The sequence below is a fragment of the Aquarana catesbeiana genome, linkage group LG01 (assembly GCF_042186555.1).
Source record: "Aquarana catesbeiana isolate 2022-GZ linkage group LG01, ASM4218655v1, whole genome shotgun sequence".
NCBI classification, from domain to species: Eukaryota; Metazoa; Chordata; class Amphibia; order Anura; family Ranidae; genus Aquarana; species Aquarana catesbeiana.
The window spans coordinates 369,676,013-369,697,040 of record NC_133324.1 but is presented as its reverse complement, the minus strand read 5'-3'; the positions used below and the strand labels follow the sequence as shown (position 1 = coordinate 369,697,040).

General features: G+C 42.6%; 1 protein-coding gene across 1 annotated transcript; it reads left to right on the top strand.

The window, feature by feature from the left end:
• Window positions 1-798: 798 nt before the first annotated feature.
• Window positions 799-19,400, top strand: LOC141146744 (procathepsin L-like). The gene is made up of 8 exons (XM_073633269.1): window positions 799-1,155; window positions 3,006-3,138; window positions 3,987-4,109; window positions 6,159-6,308; window positions 6,395-6,622; window positions 7,599-7,764; window positions 7,846-7,963; window positions 19,043-19,400. The coding sequence occupies exons 1-8, from the start codon at window positions 1,061-1,063 to the stop codon at window positions 19,140-19,142; spliced, it is 1,113 nt and encodes a 370-aa protein (XP_073489370.1). The 5' UTR covers window positions 799-1,060; the 3' UTR covers window positions 19,143-19,400.
• The last annotated feature ends 1,628 nt before the right edge of the window (window positions 19,401-21,028 follow it).

Below are 21,028 nucleotides of genomic sequence, written 5' to 3'. Positions count from 1 at the left end.
AGGGTAAACTCCTCACATAAAATATCTCACTATAACTGTCATTGCTCATGTTCACTTTTCTATCCCTGGTGACTGTTGGAGGAAATCACATGAAAAATGCAGTAATGGGCCATGCACATGATCAGAAAATCTCACAAAAAATACTACTTTCAAATCGATCGTAGGATAATCTGATCGTTAGTGTGCAGCTTTCGAGATCCGATTACAATTTATACAAAATTTTCTGATAAAACGAGCACAATTTTTTTTTTGTAAGATACCAGATTGTATGATTTTCATTTAGTACAGCTGTTGTTGGAAAATACAATACAAATACATTACAACACATTACATCACTTCCACATTTTTATTCTATCGTACGAGAATTTTCATCACTTTAGCAAACGCTTCATTTTCGATATGAGATTAGCGTGCAAAAAAAAAAAAAAAACAGATGATCATTCGTCTAATCTGATTGTGTATGCCAGGCATAAGGGTTGTCTTACAATTCAATGCAACACATTAAAATCACAATATGGGTTTTACTATGTACAGATGTGATTGGGCCCTAATAGTCCCCAGAGTATCCTGTTTGACGAATAGCAATTTAAAATGAACTTTTCATTAAAACTAAAAAAAAAAACAACTTAAGCCCCATACACACTATCAGATTTTCTGCTGACTTTTGTCTTCAGATTTACCAAAACCATGTAGTGCAAGGGCCTGCCTGATTGCATACAAATTGAAACTCCTAAGGTTTGACCTCATATTATATGGTTTTGGTAAATCTGAAGGACAAAATCAGCAGAAAATCTGATAGTGTGTATGGGGCTTTAGACTTCTATTGACCAATGTATTGACCAATGTCACCTCCCTGCTTTTCACACTGCTTTGTCCATACTTCTTCCCCAACACCCCCCAGCAACAGGACACCATGTGACCTTTTACCTATTATTACTACATCACCACTCCCTGCGGCTCCGCCCACTCCGCTCCTGAACGCAACAAAGAGTCACGAGCTAGGCAGTCACGTGAGCCCCCCCCCCAGGGTAGAACCCGCCCCGTTCCCAGGGAGCGGCCAATGGAAGAGCGTTTACGTCTTTGGAGGCAGGGCCACCAGTTCCCTTTAAAAGCGCGCCGGCGCCTGATAATACATGCAGTTGATCCCATTGTGAGGTATGTGGAAAACATGGCGGAGAAAGTGGATGTATGGAATGTGATTTGTTTATTGTTGGTGGGCCATGGCGGCCTCTCTAATGATATGAGGGAGTGAGGACGGCTTCTTGGTAATCCAGGCACTTCTATGTAGTGGGGAATGGCCATAGCCGTTCAGGCTTCACAGCTCACACTATGGGGAGGCTTTACTCTAACGCTGGAGCGGATGTACATGGCGTCCAATCAGCTTCTAGCTTCAGGGTGGTTTTAGTTGAGCTTTATAAATAAAGCTGACAGCTGATTGGTTACTTTGCACAGCGGCTCCAGTTTTAGTCTATTCAGCTGTAAGAACTCAATTGTGTGGGGTGTTTAAAGCTTGTTTATAGTAGAATGCAGCTGGGCTGACCAGACCTTCACACACAAGGTGTATGTATCCCCATACAGGAATGTATGACCCTTCCCTGAGGATTGGATGTATGTAAATCCTTATTCCTGCTGGTTAAACCCCAACACTAGAAATTCCTACAAAAGAACTGATTTAGACCCTCCCCTGAGTTTCCACCTAGAGGTCCTAGCTAAGATTTCATCTTTAGTCCTGTTTTGGTGACAAATTTAAAAATGTTTGCTTTGTTGTGGTCACATGTGATGTATGTTTGTAATGTGATAGCCAGGGGGGGGCTTAAAGTGGAGCAAAACTCCCCCCACCAGCACCATCCTATTCATCTAGTGCTCGGGAGGGGGGTGTCAGCCATCTTGATGGGCTGGGATGACTCCACTCCTCATGTACACAATTCATTCTGGTAATGAGGTGTGCAGAGTAGTAGTACATGCAGATCTGTAATTGGGGCTCATTCACACTAATCCTGTTTATATGCATACAACAGTTTTGTTTGTAACTAAATGCAGCACTATAGTCATTGTTGAGCCTACACTTAGCTGTGTCTACAAATGGAAGTGCTTACTATGTATGTTTAAGGTAGAACACTGCTGCAGACTTCATGCAAGTACTTCAGGGCCATATCCTCGCCAGGATCTTGCTTGTATGCATCTAAAAGTGTGTGTGCCCGTGCCGCCCCCCCCCCCCCCCCCCCGTTCTAGATTTTGACCGGGCTGGAAAGCTGCTTTTACTGTAGAAAATACACATTGCCAGTAGTGCTGAATTATGTGGGGAAAGTCTAACAGGGTGGTTGTACAGAATTCAATCGTTAGACCCACTTCTGTAAACCTCCTGCCTATACATGGATTAGAATTCCCAATTCATCCATCTACAGCTGGCTACTGAAGGTTTTACACTGGAGATTGAGTTGCTTTTTTATTTATTGGGTGGGCAGGTTGTGTGTTGACCCAGCTGTTGGGTTTTCCATTCTTTGGAGGTTGGGGGATTAAACCCAGACGGCTTCTCAGAATGAATATTGTACTAGTCAAAAGGTATAAGGCAAGCCATACACTGACTCTTTCCTGCAACCATGAATCTCCCATCAACACAGTGCTAATATGGGGGGGGGGGGGGGGGGGGGAATCATCATTTGTCTTCTCCTGACACGTGGGTGGGAGAAGATGGTGACTATCGCTAGCAGCTATAGCAGCTATTAGTGAGAATTGCAAGAATCTGGCAGGCTGGTTGTAGCAAAGTTGATCGCTCAACTGGGTACATTCAGCCTGCTCATTACAGTTTGAACTGTGATCGGCCTAAACTTTGCATAACTTGGAGCTTGGGTGTTTTGTGCCTCTGAGCAAGTAGTAAACTCACTTTTACTCATTCTTTGATCTTCTACACAAGCACCAATACCCCTCTTTTCTAGTCAGAACTATTGACTTTGTGTTTGTAATCTCTATTACCTGTGCCTAATAGTTGTATTTTGTACCTGCAGGTTAGAAATCATGATGTTACTTGTAGTTGCTTCCCTATGCTTGGCATCGGTATTTGCACTTCCTGTTCACGATCCAGCTTTGGATGAAACATGGAACTTGTTTACTTCGCTCTTTAATAAAAAATATCAAAAGGTAAGTTTAATAAATGTACTTCTCTTGTAATCAACTGCTACCTTCTATAGACTTGCTTTAGATTACTACCATTATAAACTATTTCTGTAAGATGCCCTAACACCTGGACTGGAATCCACTGGAAGGGCAATTTTTTTTTTTTCTTGTTGAGCTTAAAATTGGGGGTGACTTACTAAAACTGGTGCTGCTAAGCATAGTAACAATCGGTAACCCAATACTTGCCTGAGCCTAATCTTCCTCCAGCAATGTGCATGAGTCTCAGCTGGCTGAGACAGCGCTGCTGTCAGTGAGCCAATGAGGAGGGGGTGGGGCCCATGTCTGAATGGACAGCGCACAGGCTCGGGAGTGAGCCTGCTCGTGTGCTCTCGAGTGACTTTAAAAGTAACATGTTCTACTTGCCTACTCTGTGCAGTGATTTTTGCACAGAACAGCCCAGATCCTCTTAGCTCCCTTGCTGGAGCTCTGCCCCACAACAAGAAGCTTGCTATGAGGACACAAGCAGGCTTGCTCACGAGCCATTGCTCTATCTATTCAGACATGGAGGCTCTGCCCCATCCCTTCTCATTGGCTCATTGACTTTGACATCAGTGCTGTCTCAGCCAATGAGGGAGAATCCCCCAGACAGCTAAGGCTCTTGTGTACATTTCTGGAGGAAGATTGGGCTCAGGTAAGTATTGGTGGGATGGCGTGTATGCTGCGCACAAGTTTTATCTTGCTGCATGAAGGTAAAAAGCCTGCCATTAGAACCACTTTAACATCAGTGTTGGGTTCTGGCGTGAACACCAGGTAGGTCCATATATAGTAAAAGCTTTTTTGAATCTATAAAAAAACCTATTTTTCCTCTCTAGGATGATGGTACATGGAGAAGGTTGGTGTTTGAGGATAATTTCAGGAAAATCATGAAGCACAATATGGAAGCTGCTGCAGGAAAACACACTTACACCCTTGGCATGAACCATTTTGGGGACATGGTAAGTGTACATGAAACCTTTGAGCAACAATGGATTTATACTGTAAGAGTAGCTGGTGTATCAAAGTTTTCATTTAAAATGCAAGCAGACAGTTCTTTATTGCAGAAAAGACATGCTATATATCCAAGAAAATGATCTTGCTTGCCTGTTCCGTCTAGCAAAGCTGTGCATGTACAGCTTTATTCTTGGTCATTTGATTCTGTGCATGTGGGATCAAGCTATACAAAACATACCTGGAACACACAAGATTCTGGGTGCCAGCATAGATGTCATGAATGTGTTGCAGCAAAGGAACTTTAAAAGCTTGTTTATGGTAGTGAGCAAAAGATATCACATGTCCACATCTATACAAAGTTAGACATGGTAGTAACATGTTGTACCCAGGTAACATTCACACTTATAATACAGAATCCTGTTTTACGAACTAATCCACATAGGAAGCTTGGTGCATTTTAGGAGTGCATGTGAACACATGATGATCAAAACAGGTTATAGAGGGTGATTTGCTAAGACGAATGCGCTGTGCTGGTTAACACCTTAATTGGTGTGACGGAAAAATCATTGTACACGCAACACAAATATGTAAACTGCAACTGATGCTAGGGTAACTCTAGTTTTCTCATTGATCATAGCGCACGCTCAATACAGTTGTTTTATTTCATCTTATTGGATGTCTTGTTAGGCAATTAGTTGGTGGTATCAGTTAACCCTTTTGCTGCGTTCTAATATATATCTTTGAAATGTGGGGGTTCCCAAATATTTAAATGCGTTACAAAGAACAGGTGTTTCTAAACCCAATAAATTCAGAGCTTCATCTTTAAAGGTGACCATACACTGCAATCAGATCTTAAAAAAATGAGATTTAGTGCAAGAGCCTGTTTGATTTCCTATAATTTGAATTGTGTTTCTTCCTATTACCTAATTTTGCCAAAATATCGGGTTGTACGGAAATTCGCCAATCGTAGTGCATGACCATCTTAAGTGCCAAATTTGGAATGTAGATGTGCCATGACCCACTTGTAAATGCCCTTTTAGGAGGAGCGAGAGTCTTTTTACATAACCTTAACAAGGTGCATGTCACATGTTGGCAACATAACATGCTAACATGACCTGTGTGCAAATATCTTTTAAAAAATGCATAAAGATGAGCCAGCATAAAAAAATTGTCAAGTTTGAAGGTGCACCTGTTCAACCCACACAATTGCATTGATGTTGCTTGACATATACTAAAATTTTGGCCGTGCTGTGAACAAACTGCTCAAGATCCACTTGCCACAAATGAGCTTAAGAGCCACTTGTGCACGCGCAGTGCTTGCGTTTATCTTGCACAGTTCTAAACGTGCTTGCTCTGAAAAAGTTACTTTCTTTTTAGGGGCATATTTGGGCAGTTAATAAACTTCCTCACATCACCCAATAATATTGGCACCTCCAGTTTCTATTAATGTTGAATTGAAGATGCCATGCCCATAGTGGCGCACAGATTGCATTCTTCCATGCACTAAGATCGCTATAGTAAATGGGGGATTTGCACACTATTCCTGGCACACCATTTCGTAAACATGAAAAATGTGCGTTGCGCCTCTACTGATTGTGCACGGTTTTTGTAAATCGACCCCATAGTGTTAAAGGCCTGGTCTCTTACAAAGATCAAGTAAGTAAAGTTAAACAGCAGGGAGCATATATTGGTTTATAGGCATTCATGTGGCACCAGCATTTATCTAACAGTATATGCAAAATCAACTAGCATCAACAGATGGTCCTTTAATGATGTTGCGCAGTGGCTTTTATACTGTGAATGTCCATTGTGGAGGTAGATGTCATACATGTTTTCCATTGGGGTATCTGCTTATCACAGATGCATATTTAGTAAAGTGTTCCAGAACAATCACTATTGACAGCATGTAATGGCAGTCTCTGCGTATAGTCTGGTTCCTACAGAGTCTTTTAAAGTCTTCACTGTTTTGTGGTTAGTAACATGGCTTCCTTAGTACTGTAGAATTGTGTTTTTATAGAGATTTATGTAATTCACACACCCCATTTTGGTTCTAGACTACAGAAGAAATTAAACAGCTAATGAACGGATACAAATTTAACCAGAACATGACACGAGGAGCAACATTCCTGCCACCAAATAACTTTGAGGCTCCAAAACAAGTTGACTGGCGAGAAAAAGGCTATGTAACTCCAGTAAAATATCAGGTATAAACTAAGTTTCTGTCTCTTTGCAGACCTTGAAATAAAATGCCTAGTAGCTGCATTACAAATTGCATATCCTTTCTTTTCAGGGAGATTGCGGTTCCTGTTGGGCGTTCAGCGCCACTGGTGCTTTGGAAGGTCAACATTTCAGGAAGACTGGGAAGCTTGTGTCCTTGAGTGAGCAAAATCTTGTGGACTGTTCTACAGCAGAAGGCAATCTTGGCTGCAATGGAGGATTGATGAGATATGCTTTTCAATATGTTCTTGACAATGATGGCATAGATTCTGAGGAGTCGTATCCATATATTGCTGATGATGTAAGGGACTTTTCTTTAATATTGGGAGTACATTCACTTATTTTGGATTTACTGAAAGGAAGACTAATTAAATGATCTACCTTGAGATCAGAGGGGGCAGTCCACTCAAATTCTTACTGGTAGTGTTTTGGCTTTTATTACAGGACTTTCATGTTTACCTTGGAAATTTGAGACTGGCATTGTAATTTGAGACAACATCTCACTATAGGTCTTGCTCTGTAGCTCAGGTACTTGACAGTTAATCTTTCCTGAGAATTCAGAATATTTCCAAAATGGAAACTTTAGGGGGATGGACCACTAACTTAAAACATGCCTGCCTTGTGACTAAGGCCCCTTTCACATTGAGGTGGTTTTCTGGTGCTTCAGTGCTAGAAATGGTCCCAGAAAACCCCCTCCCATTATTGCAGTGTGATTGTGGGATCTTACAAAAGTCCTGCAAGCGGAATCTTCAGGGCAGGTTGGGAGCACTGCAAATAGAGGTCCCAAAACGCTTTTCCCATTGCAATGAATGGGCAGCGCTTCCTAAGTGCTGCAAAACGGAACTCTCTTACTTTTAAGGTTAAAAACCGCCCCGCTAGCAGCTGAAGAGCTGCAAAAACAAGCGGCACTAACGGCACAGGTGCTCCCTGTGAAAGGGGTCTTAAGGCTAAGGTTTATGGCTGTCTTCTGATCTAATGGTCTTTATTTTCTGCCTAGGGTCAATAACCTATTATGGGGATTGGGGAAGTGTTGGCATCCTCTATTGTCAACTTTTAATGTATGTGAAGTCTTATGTTGGGCTACATCTTCATGGCTTGTCTTAGAATGGGGTGGGCAACTATGTAGTTTTTCACACAACACTACCTGACTACAGTTGCTCCTACAATGCTGCTGTCTGACAGATCTCCAGATATGGATAACTTCCTGTTGTGTTTTAATGTAGCCTGAAGTCATGAGACATTGGGATGCATAATCTTCTTTTTTTTTTTTTTTATAGGAGCAAGCCTGCAAATATGATCCAGCCAACAGGGCTGCCACTGACTCAGGCTTTATGAAAATTGCCTCTGGGGATGAGAAGGCTCTAAAGAAAGCTGTGGCATCAGTTGGTCCAATCTCTGTAGCTATTGATTCTAGGCATCACTCATTCCACTTCTATAAAGAAGGTATGTATTGCTCTATTAAACCTGACTAACTTTTTTTAGGACCACTTTATGTACTAATGTAAAACTAAAAACTACTTGCAGGAATTTACTATGACCCTGAATGCAGCAGTGACATGCTAGACCATGGTGTTCTGGTTGTTGGCTATGGATTTGAAGGGGAGGATGTAGATGGAAAGAAATACTGGATTGTTAAAAACAGGTATGTTTTCAAAATGAACACTGTAAAATGCAGTTTGGGGAAATGAGGGCTCACACAGCTTTTTGCTGAAACCTTCCTAAATGGCTCCTCGGGCAAAAGCTGGCACTGGAAGCTGTCTCTTATGAGTAAGCACTCAGTCCTGAGTGCGAAACGCATCAGCTTACCTGTACTTTCTGCATGACAGTCTTGTTGTTTTGATGATCCCATTTTTTTCAATAAAGTGAAGTTTTTTGACTACATCCAGTGTGCGGCATCCAAATCTTCTCCTCCATTCAAGCTGTCTCTCCTGACGGATTATTTTCAATGGCGTGGTTAGAACTGCTAACTTCGGACCCATGGTATATTGACATACAGCTGCTGAGAATTTTTGGCAAGGAGCCTGATGGAAGGACTGCATACAACTTTCTAACTAAAACTATAATCCAGCTTAACAGTCCTTGGGTGGCTTTTTTTTTTTTTTTTTTCCCCTGGTGTAAAATGATCGTTATCTTTCAAAAAAATTAAAGGTGAGTTCTATTGCCATTTGCCTTGTTTGTGTAACAAATCACATATTTTAAGTGCATTCTGTTATTTCATGTGTTATCTCCAATACCCTGTATTGAGGGGTTCCATATTATACCGTTCAAGCGTGCTCCACACCATTTTCTATTCTAACCCATTTTTCACTTTTCTCCCTCGCCTCCACCACTTGTGACAGCTTAGTAATATGTTTTAAAATCGGGTACCACTAATCCCCCTTGGTTGGGGTGTGTGTGTGGGGTTTTTTTTTTTTTTTTTTTCTTCTGGGCTCGGGTACCATCCGGCTGACAGGAGCAGACCCATTATACCCCCCCCTTTTTCCAGTGCCAAGGTGGCCAGTGGCAGGTTGATGCTTGTCCCGTCCCCCCCCCCCCCCCCCCCCCCCCCCCCCATGAGCGGTGTAGATGGTTATTTCCGGCGGAACCACGTCATCGCTGTGTGCCGAGACTTCCGGTTCTGGGTCTCTGGAGGCACAAAGAGGAAGGGAAAAGCCCACGCTGGGCATACAAATCCCAACCAGCGTCCAGCCATACCAGACTAGCAGCGGGATCCGCAGCTCGAGAGGGGGACCATGGAGGCTAATCCCCAGGACACTCCGGTGGATGCAGGCACCAGCCAAACACACAGGCTGCTGGGCAAGCCCTTACTGTGTTTATTTCTGGTGTTTTGTTGTAAGGCTGGGATTGATAATACCCCATGGTGGTGGTTATCTCACAGTCCTGGGTTTATGCAGCAGTGGTGGCAGCACGGGTGTTTTCTACTAAAAGTTAGAGGGATTTTGATGCTAAAGATCGTTTATTCTTTATTGCAGGCTAAGGAGGCCCCAAGGGAAGACAAGTCAGGCAGCAAAAAGTGCCCTAATTGTGGAAATAAGTTGTCCTCAGGCTTTAACAAAGCCTTATGCAAGCAGTGTATTGCAGGCTTACTTAAAACAGAGGCAGACTCTCCCTTGGCAAAATTCCTTGGTTCCTTTTTAAGGAGGCGATGGCATCAAACTTTAAATCTCTCCGAGTTAATCGCAGATGTAGGCACGTCTGCTTCCACCAGTAAAGCAGCTGCGATTCCCTCACCATGCCGTACAACACCCAGTTCTGGGGAGCCCCATACAGTCAGGGAGCATAGCCCCGTGTTGGTTAGCCCTGAATCCTCTGACACAGACTCAGATCAGGTTGTAGCTAACAAAGCAGCAAAATACAAGCTGTCTTTTGAGGAAGTAGATGAGCTGTTGAGCGCTATTTATGATACGCTGGAAATTGATGAGGAAGAAACTCAATTGACCAGACATGATAAAATGTATGAGGCTCTGGGGAAAAAGGTAAGGTATTCCCTATACATAAAGTGCTTTCTGACCTTGTCCGCAAGGAGTGGGCCGAGCCAGATAAGTCTTCTTACCAAATTCCCTTAAAAGGAGATTCCCCTTTGAGAGCCCAGAGGCGGTCTGGAATAAAAATCCTGAACTAGATGCCCCTCTGTCCAAAGTCTCAAAACAGTCTGATCTTGCTTTTGAGGATATGGGTCATTTAAAGGACCCAATGGACAGTAAAACAGACAGTCCTAAAGAGGGCCTGGGATGCTTCTATGGCAGGCTTAAAACCAGCTCTAGCCACTTGTGTTGCCAGGAATCTGGAGTTCTGGTTATCCCAACTAGAACACCTAAAGGCAGGCACGCCTAGGGGGAAGCTCTTGAAAACCTTCCCTATGATTTTTAAGGCGACAAGTTTCATCTCTGACGCTTCCACTGATGCCATAAAATTTACAGCTAAAACTGCGGCACTTTCTGTCGTAGCCAGGTCAGTATGGATGAAAACTTTGGGGGGGGGGGAGGAGACACGGCATCTAAAACACGCCTGTGCAGTGTCCCCTTTACAGGAGACTTAGTCTTCGGGCCTGAACTAGATACCGCCTTGGAAAGAACAGCGGATAAAAAGAAAACCTTTCCCATTAAAGATTTTTAAAGAGCTTTTTTTGTCCCTCAAAGGAACCCTCCAAGTCAGAGAAGGAGTTCAAACCCAGAAAGCACTGGACAGGACAAAAAGGGAAAGGGGGCATACTTTTTAACCACCCCAATTCAAACCCTAAACCCCAGTGACATCAGGGTTCCGGTGGGAGGAAGGTTAGTGAATTTTCTCCCACAATGGGAAAAGAGAACCTCAAACGAGTTTGTCTTAAACATTATAAAAAGAGGGTATGCGCTAGAATTTCAGTGATCCACCCTCAGTTTCTTGTGACAAAGCTTCCAAGACACTCAGAAAAGACCAAGGCCTTACCTCTGTTAATAGGGGAAATGGTGGATCAAGAGGTATTGACACCAGTCCCCATTCAGGAACAGGGGGACTTTTTTTTTTTTTTTTTTTTTTTTTTTTTTTTTTTTCTCACACATTTTTGTGGTAAAAAAGCCGTCTGGCAAGTTCAGACTAATCATGAACCGCTCCATTCGATACAAAAAATTCCAGATGGAGTCCATTTACTCGATAAGGAATCTTCTCCAAAAAGGTGTTCATGGCTACCCTGGATTTAAGGGACGCCTATCTGCATATCCCAATAAGGAATGCCAGAAATTTCTTTGGATGGAGATCCAGATAGACACCAAAATTTATTTCCAGTGCAGAGCACTTCCCTTCGGACTGTCGTCCTCCCCAAGAATCTTTACCAAGGTTCTCAGGGAGGCATTAGTTCCGTTAAGACGTCAGTCTCGATCATTCCATATCTAGACGACTTACTCCTCACAGCCCATTCGGAGAAACCACTTCGTCAGGACCTAGAGTTGACACAGCTCAGCCTGAATTGGTTGGGGTGGATAAGATACAAGATATGGTACAAGATCCTGTCAGTAGAGCAGAGAATAGTCCTGCCGGAAGGAAAGATATTGAATCTGCGCCAGAGAATGTCTTTTCTTCAAAGCAGCGCCAAGTGTACAGTGAGGGGGGGGGGGGTGATGTCGGTCTTAGGACTTATGACAGCAGCAATTCCAGCTGTACAATGGGCCAGGTTCCACCTAAGACCTTCAGAGGTTTCTGTTGGAACAATTAAAAGACAAGGATCTGGAAGAAGAGATTTCAATCCCCACCAGAGTAAAGCGCTCCCTCTGGTGGTGGAAGGAGACAGAGAATTTAAACAAAGGGGTTCTCTGGATCTGGATCTAACTACGGATGCAAGCAGCTGGGGCTGGGGAGCCCACCTCAGACTGGGCACAAGGCAGGTGGATGTCAGAGGAGAAGCTTCTCTCGTCCAGTTGGAAGGAGCTAACAGCTGTCCTCAGGGCTCTGTTGTTGTTTCAGAATACAATGCAAGGTCATCTACAGGTCCGTTCAGACAATATGACGGCTGTAGCTTATATAAACAAGCACCAGAAGTCATCGACTAATGCTGGTGGCCAGTCGCATTTTTCAATGGGCAGAATCCAATCTAGCATCCATCTCTGCAATTCACCTAAAAAGGGAGCTGAACAACGCTGCAGATTTCTTGAGTCGACAACGAGTGTCGAATCAAGAATGGTCTCTACACCCGGAAGTGTTCAACTACATAGCAGCTTACTGGGGAAAACCAGTAGTGGACCTGTTTGCAAACAAGGAGAATGCAAAAGTCCCAAATTTTTGCTCGCTACACCCAGGAGATCAGCCCTGGGCAGTAGACGCCTTACAGACCCCATGGACCTTCAGTTTAGCGTATGCGTTTCCTCCGCTTCACCTCATCCCGAGGGTTTTAGCGAAGTTTCAGGTGGAAGAAACGTGTTTAATCTTAGTGGCACTGTTTTGGCCCAAGAGACCATGGTTCACAACGTTGCTACGGTTGACAAATCAACCTCCGGTGAGGCTTCCCTGCAGACCAGGCCTTCTGTCTCAGGGACCTCTTTCATCCACAAGTATCCATGCTGAACCTCTCAGCGTGGTTACTGAGGAGGAAATATTGAGGAGCAAGGGCCTGACTGAGTGATTCAGACCCTGCTACAGAGTAGAAAACCTGTCACTCAAGCCATTTACAGGAAGGTATGGAGAAAATTGAACAGCCGAGGTGAGGTAAACATGGATACAGCAAATATCTTACAGTTTCTCCAGGAGGGGATAGACAAAGGGCTAACTCTTAGTACTATTAAGGTCCAGATAGCGGCCTTAAGTGTGTACTTAGAGAAAAGGTTGCAAGAAGACCCTTTCATTGCTAGGTTCTGTAAAGCAATCTCCAGACGCAAACCAGTTAGCGTTAACACCGCCCCATCCTGGGATCTATCAGTCGTTCTAAAGGCTTTTTTGAGGTCACCTTTTGAACCAATCTCAGAGGCCTCTCTAAGACTGGTCACTTTCAAGACAGTACTTCAGCATGCAGAGTTAGTGAAATCCAAGCTCTGTCAGAGCCCTTCCTCCAAATTCTAGAGGACAGAGTTATCCTAAAAGTAAGTAACAAAAAATTCCGCGCTAGAAACATATAGGGATAAGCAGCAGTAAACAGTGCGACAACACCAATCAGAACAAAGATTATAAACTGCGCTAAACAAAAATCCTAAAAATAAAGTAAGATGGTAGTATAACCTAACATCAGCAAATATTTAAAAATAATGATATAAAGTCCAACTCTTCAAAATGGTAGGATGTTCAATTTGAATGTGAGTAATAATCCAAATGAGCTATGATTGTTCTTACCAGAAGTATTAGTAATATGAGCGGATGGCAAAAACCCTGCCAGGGCCTTTAGAGTGGTGGACCAGTCAGCAGCGTCCGTCTTCAAATTAAAAACCCCGACTCACGGTGATAAGCAGGCTTTATATGAGTTGGAAGCGGATTAAAAGTAGGTAAGGAACACTTCTCATGCTTTCCTCAGAGATCATGCTGTGTCAGGAAGCAGCAGGCTTTTTTCCTCCGGCTAGCAGGCAGACCTCTGGTAAGTTGGGGGGGGGGGGGTTTCTTCACCAGACACCCCCACCTGGACAAAGCTCTCCCCCTCTGCCTCACATACAAGGTAGGTAAGTGCACCCTCTCCTCAGGTAGATGAACTCCCACATCTCCTCACATTCCCGCCACTGCCCTCAGTGCCCTGCCAGTAGAGTTATCCTAAAGACAGACCCTGGGTTCTTACCAAAGGTGGCATCTAATGTCCATAGGTCACAAGATATTGTCCTCCCTTCTTTCTGTCAGAAGGCTTCAGACCAGAAAAAAGCGTTTTCATTTATTAGATGTGAGGAGGTGAATCTTAGGGTAACCAATCCATTCAGAATCTCAGATTCACTTTTTGTTCCCTACAACGTAAGGGGCAAAAAGCTTCTGAAGTCAACATAGCTAGGTGGATTAGGCTAGCTATAGCAGAGGGTTATAAGACAGTAAATAAAGATCCTCCTGGGGGTATTAAAGCCCTCTCCACAAGGGCATTATCAGCATCCTGGGCAGAAAGAGCTGGTGCCACCCCGGAGCAAATGTATAAAGCAGCCACGTGGTCAAGCTTTTACAAGGCATTATTGACTAGACTTAATGTCCAGTCAGGATCAGGCTTTTGGGAGAAAAGTTCTCCAAGCCGTGGTTCCCCCCCCCCCCCCCCCAAATCTGGTGAGTACTTGGGGATCCTCAAGGGCTGTCCTGGAAAACAACTGGGGAAAACTGGAGTTGGACTTACCGGTAACTCCTTTTCCAGTGGTCTTCCAGGACAGCACAATCCCACCCTTTTTTTGATTATGTTAATGTACTAACATTACCTGTTATGGGTATGGTTTTTTTTTTGCAGTTCCATCCTTTGGTTCTTGGTAAATGACTGGCCAGGGACCTGAGGGACTGCCTTTTGAACTGTTTTGGCAATGTTTCCTGGGTCGATGGGAGGGACTCCATCTCTCAAGGGCTGTCCTGGATGTGTGTGTATATATATATATATATATATATATATATATATATATATATATATATATATATATATATATATATATATATATATATATATATATATATATATATATATATATATATATAATTTTTTTTTTTTTTTTTCTCTAATTTGATCCTGACTCATTTTTGGGCCCAATCCTATGGATTCCAGTGTTTTAATCACAAGTCCCCAATCTACCCTGTCATATGCTCTTTCAGCATCTATCGACAGGAATAGACCTGGGGACCCACCATTTTTAAAAAATTTTTGGAGTATTCTCGCTCCATTGTCCCTCCCTCGAACAAACCCGACCTGGTCAGGATGGACCAGATCTTTCATCACATCCTTCATCCTTGTTGCCAAGACCTTTAGCATATAGCTTTGTCTGTGTTTAACAGGGATATTGGTCTATAATTTTAACACATTGATCTGTCTTTCCCCTCCATCAAAATGACTGTTGCCGACATGGCCTCTCTGCTTATTTCTTACTCAACCCCCAGACAATTCATGTATTGGCAGAGCCTTGGGACCAGAATATCTCCAAACTTTTTTTAAATAGTGTAGGAAACCTGTCTGGGCCAGGGCTTTTACCTGGGGCAGAATCTTGTAGTGCTTTCTTGATTTCCTCTTCAGTTATGGGTTTATCTAACATAACCCTGTCACACAGATAATTGGGGGGGGGGAGCCCTGCTCTAAGAACTCATCTGGTTTCCCTGTTCTGTGTAGGGTGTTTTTTTTTTTTTTTTTTTTTTTTTTTTTTGTTTTCATTCTAGCTAGATGTTTACTCCGTTTTATTTCCCCATTGATACCCATCTTTTAATACTCTGCTAAATATCTTATTTGTTTCCTATTTTCATAAGATCTTTTAGCTCATCTCTCCTCATTATCAATAGGTGAAATGTCTCCTAATGTTGTCCTTTGAGTTTTTATGTATTTGTTCTAATCTGTATATTTCATCACTTTTTTCATATTTTTGTTTGTTTTTTTTTTTTTTTTTCTCTCCCCACCCCTATAGTTAAGTATGCCGCTAATGTAGGCCTTATGGGCCTCCCAAAGAGTGGCATATGATCTCTTTTGTATCATTAATCTGGAAATTTTTTATCTCCTTTCGCACTGTTTCTGCATCTTATCTTGTAGTAATGCCTCATTTGATCTCCAATTATAGGGGGTCTTTGTATTCCTGTTGCCATTTTCATAGTTACGGGGGAGTCATCGGACAGCGTCTATTTCTGTTTGAATCAGTTACCCACTCTAATGCTTTATGGTCTACCATTGTATAATCTATTCTGGTGTACGTCCCATGTACAGGGGAGTAAAGTATAATTGCGTGTTTTAGGATGCATGAGCCTCCACACATTTAGTATCTGGTGTTTGATACATTTTCTGTTTAATCATTTTTAATGTATTTCTAATCCTCTGTACACGGGCCGTACTATCAATGTCAGGATCCAAGCAAAAATTCAGGTCTGTAACCTTTCTTAAAATCCATCAACCTCTCCATTGTCTTTCATATATTGAGTTCTTATTGGGGGCATATATGTCTGCCAATGTACATTCCATTTCTCCGAAGTATCTGCCTTCGGGGTCAGTCATCCTTTCCTCCAATTTAAACCTAACCCCTGCGGCTAATCCAACTGCCACTCCCTTGGCTCTTTGTTGATGAATCAGCATAGTATCTCGAAGTCTCTAGAAAATAATTTAACGTTTGAGTCCTGCAGGAGATGAGTCTGCTGCAGGAATACAACTTCTGCCCCATATCATTTTAATTCCCTCAATTTCTTTGACACTTAGTGGGTGTGTTCAGTCCGCAAACATTGTATGTCAAGAACTTAATTTTTGTTTTCCTATTTAGTGGTTGCTGTATCTATTTGAGAGGTATCTCTCTAGGCACGGTGGGGTGTATGGACCGGACGTACACTAGTGACCCCGAGGTTGCCATTCTCAGACCCCCCCCCCCCTCCACCCACTTTCTTTTTTGTTATAGTTTCTATTTCCCCCTAAGGCATTTACAGAAAATTACTCAATGTCCATCTTTATGACATTTTTTTCTCCCTCTGCCCATCCTGGTATCACTGGAACTTGAATATCTAGTCTATTGCAGAACTCCTGTAAATCTTCGGGGAATCTTAATCTTGCGGATCTGCCGTCTTTATGCCCTATCAGGCATGCTGAGAATCCCCAGTTATACTTTATGTTCACTAATCACATTTGCTGTAGGAGTGGTTTAAGGAGTCGTCACCTAGCAAGTGTTTCAGGTGCAAGATCTGTAAAGATTTGAAGCTTCATATTTTATAGGGGGTCTTCCCCCTCATTTTACCCCAAATTTCTTTTATTTTTGAAATCTCACAAGAATGTCTCTGGGACGATCCGCTGCTAAATTTTGTGTGTGTGGTGGTTTTTTTTTTTTTATTTTTTTTTTATTTTTTTTCTGACCCGATGAATTCTATCAATCTTAATACTTTTCTGGTCCTTTGTCCAGCAGCAGGTTAAATATTTATTGAGTTCATAATTCTCCTCAGATCTTTGCCATTTTCCTCTGGAAGGGCACGGATTCTAAGATTTTTGTCTTCTATTTTGACTTTCCTGGTCTTCCAGTTTGTACAGGATTCTCCTCTGGTTTATCTGTGTTAATCTCACTTGCTCTTTTAATTTTCTGAGTTCCTGGGCCTGATTATCTGTCCTCTCCTCTCTCTTCCACTCAAGCCAACAGCTGCCCCAGGTCTGTTCGTAATGCGGTAATTTCCCCTTTGATTGAATTTTCTAGTCTCAATAACATCTGACATTTCTAGTTTTGTTGGCATCTGGGCACCTACATTCGGTTCTTTCATTTTACTTGTTTCCACCTCACTCTCTATACAAGTATCTTCTCTCGAGGTCTGGAGTATCTCCTTTCTTTTTAGCAAGATCTTTTATCTTGTTTCACCTGTTGTGGTTCTTCCGGTCTTGTACTCTGGGGACTTGACCCTTTTGTCATATTATTTGATCATACTAGTGTTTGCTTTTTCCTTTAGGTGTTTTGGGCTCACTTCCCTTCGTGGTCCTACCTTTCATACTCGGGTGTTTTTTGTTGTTTTTTTTTTTTTTTTTTTTAGTTTTCAGTTTCCCCCGTCTTTTAGTATCTATTTTCTCTTCTCCTAGGAGATTGTTCAAAACCTGGAAACCTCCTACCTAGATAGGTATCCCTGGATTTACAAGAAAGCTGCCAATTTGCAGAGGCTCCAGGAGCCCTCAAAAAAGGGTCCAAGTTATATTCACCATAGGTGCAAAATGGGGTCAAGTCTGTGTCTAACTGTGACCTTAAGTAGACCGCCACAGGTTAAACCCGCCAACCGATTAATACTTGTATAGAGGGGTATTTTAGTCCTCTAACTTCTGAGGGGTACCAGGCTTTTTAATCATAATGGTTAATCCTCTGATGCCCCTGCTTGCCAACCTTTACTGTCCTACCCGAGACATATGAAAAGAGAGAAAAAAAAACGAAGGGTTTGTTAGTCTGTGCAGATAATTCCCGGTATATCCAGTTTTGTACAGGTGAATACTGGCCTCTACAAGTCTGTCCTAGATTTATACACGTGTTGTAGATGGGTTTTTGACAGGTGGCAGACTTATGCAGGATTATTCAGAAGTGTTCCGCTATTTCAGCTTTTGCACCCGTTCAATATTGCAAATGCAGTGTGGCATATTCCGAAGCTTACTGCTTCTCTACTTTTTCCAGCTTTTCCACCTGCTGCTGATTCGAGATCAAGCTCTCATCTGTCAGTCCACTGTGGCTCTCATATGTCCTATGCCTTCGGGGACTCCTTAATACTGCTATTACACCCCGACTCAGGCTTCCACTTGCCGCTTGTCCGGCCGGATGTCTGTATACCCTGACACCGGTCTGATCTTTAACCGCTCCGCTATAGCCCGCAAACAAAGGGGGAGGGGTGGGGGAGGGGTGGGGGAGGGGGGCCAGCTTCCAGCTTCTCAGTTCCCCTGCATGCTGCTGAATCCCAGTGACTGTCTGTCTCAAGGGCTGGTTGCAGGATTGCCAGCGGGGTTTCCTAGGGGGAGCTAGGTCATCATTAGTGAGAACATGGCTGCCTCTCACTCAGTGGGTTTACCTAGGCTTCCCCTGGGTCTCCCTCGTGCATCCCGTCAGTGACACGGTCAGGCCCCTCCCTCCGCATGTCGTGTTGTCATGTCCTCCTTCCCCTGACTTGTGTTTCTGCATTTGCTTTCTGATAACGTTTGGCAAGTACAGAAAATGGCTGGATACCAGAATTATGGTGTCATTGGTAATCCCATTAAGCTCTATGGTTTAACACCTGAGGGTTTATCTTGTCTGCCTGAACTCCATTACAGATGGATTTACAAACATGTTTGTACAGTGTTTAATGGCTCCTTGCACTGGAGGAATAAATGTGGTCAGGTTTACCAGGTGACAATATGGAGGGGCTAAAACCTAATGCAGGCACCTCATCCAAGGACTGAAATGGCATATGTGTCTGTATGTTAAAATGCACTGTAGCAATAGCAAATATGTAAACTAGCACTGCTTAACTGTCTTCTAGATGACTTTTATATGGCTTCAGTAATTGTTGCTAATCTGGAACCATCTTATACTAAACTCCAGATTTAACTGTATGCTTGTCAGTCGGTGGCTTCAAGCCTGCAGTTAAGATTGTAAGGGAAATTTGCAAATGAAAATTTCATGTATTACAATTTTTGTCTTTTTAGCTGGGCTGAGTCGTGGGGAAACAAAGGATACATCTACATTGCAAGAGACAGGGAGAATCATTGTGGAATTGCTACCGATGCCAGCTATCCTTTAGTTTAACTTGATGGGAGCCAATTAAGAATTTAGTTTTAAAGCAAAAAAAAAAAATTCTACAAAATCGTGACTACTCTGGGTGACCTCGCATCTAAGTTGGACTGGTTTTTAATTTTGCTGTTTTAATGTCACTGTTTTTTAAATCTCATGATTTAAAATAAAAGCCTGTTTTACTCTATTGTCAGTTGTGTGGCTTGATGGGCTGTATAATAAGTGACACCTCAAATATGCTGCAAATGTAGGTTGCCTAGCTAGGACTCTGACTACAGTACTTAAGGGGGGGGGGTGTGTGTCTGTCTGTCCCTTGCCTTGGGTTCGTGACACAAAAGGTGAACTTACCCTTTAGGAAATGTGAGCTGCTTTGGTTTAAAGCTTGTCAAATGTGGCAGTAATGACTAGATTCAGCAGTGCCCATACAGAGCAGCCACTCTTGTTACAAGGGTGTGATTTAGGGTTAGTTGATCTAGCAGAAAGCCAGTGAGAAATGCACCGCTTCTAGGCTAGCTTCGGGTGCAGAAATGGGTACTGTACTAGGTGCAGACCTTGGCTCACCACCATCCACAATGAATAGGCAACAAATGGCCACACACTGGAAATCCAAAACTTGCTTGAATGCAATCTTGTCAAAAGTTTGCCAGACAAATACAGGGATTGCAGTTGATGCATTTCACAAGCATGTAGCTTGCTTTGTTCATGTCTGGATCCACCGAGATGCCTGATTTTTTTTTTTTTTTTTTTTTTTCCCCCCCATCTGTCCTGTAAGTTTTTCAAAAGATTGTGCTTGGCCAAGGGATGGAATTTTACAGGGTTGAGGAAAGAAAACTGCAAACATTAAATCATCCACTGCACAAGTTCCAAGACGTGTTTGTCAACTCGCATCTGTCCCCTCTAGTCTATAAATTGCCCTAGTGTATGTTTGGGAATTTTTATCTGACCACCTTGTCTGCCTTGAACTTCAGACTCTTAAATACAAATGGCATTTGCAGAGGTTAATTGTTTTTTAGCATAAAATTTTAATTTCAAGTTTGCTATAATTATGAGCATTGTACCACAATTTCCTTTCCTGAGGGGGTGGGATTTTTTTTTTTTTTTAAATATTGGCAACAGCAGTTAAGAGGGTTACCTGTTTGTACTTGAAGGATGGGCTGAACTTTCTTAAAGCTGGGTGCACACTATACAATTTTTCTGTAGGTGTGGTTTTTAAATTTTCTTCCAGGTTTACTAAAACAATGAGGTCAAACCTTAAGTGTCAATTTATGTGGTCAGGCAGGCCCCTTGCATTACATGATTTTTGGTTGATCTAAAGGAAGTCAAACAAGTTGTATGGTGTCTAAGGCATGCCATTTTGATGGGCCACTATAGTGAGAAGCTTAATGCTGTACTCGACTTCCCCCACCAGATTTTTTTTTTTTCTTTGGGTGAGGGTTATGCCTTACCCCCGGGTGCTGTGCCTGATCATGCAGCCTTTCGGATGTGATGGAAGCATTGCAAGACCCAGGCCATGTCATTCTGGCTTGGGCCAAAGACGAAAGAAGAAAATTGCTGGGGAGTTGCAGTGTTCACCCAGCCACTAAATGGCTGGGTGGGAGTTGCTTTCTTCCAGGAGGATGTGAAACATTCCCACTGCTTGTGTGCAGTCCCAAGCAATCTGGCTGCCGTGTGCCACAGCCACTGTTAAATTTTGTTTTTGTTTTTTTGTTTTTTTTGTTTTTTTTGTTTTTTAGTCCTTTGACTGACTAAGTGTGTATGTAAAAAAAAGTGTGTAGATATATAGTTTTATTTTTCTGATTGCACAATTTAGTATTTTGATGGCTGACTAAAAAAACCCCAACAGGCTGGTTGTAATGATGTCAGAAAATCATTTTGTATTTTGATGGCAGGGAAACCTCCCA

What these genes read in the sequence shown, in the direction of transcription:
- LOC141146744 (XM_073633269.1), top strand. Translation starts at nt 1,061, where the DNA reads ATGGAAGAGCGTTTACGTCTTTGGAGGCAGGGCCACCAGTTCCCTTTA. An exon ending in GCAGTTGATCCCATTGTGAG is followed by an intron (nt 1,156 to 3,005) that starts GTATGTGGAAAA and finishes TTGTACCTGCAG; the next exon opens with GTTAGAAATCATGATGTTAC. An exon ending in TACTGGATTGTTAAAAACAG is followed by an intron (nt 7,964 to 19,042) that starts GTATGTTTTCAA and finishes TTGTCTTTTTAG; the next exon opens with CTGGGCTGAGTCGTGGGGAA.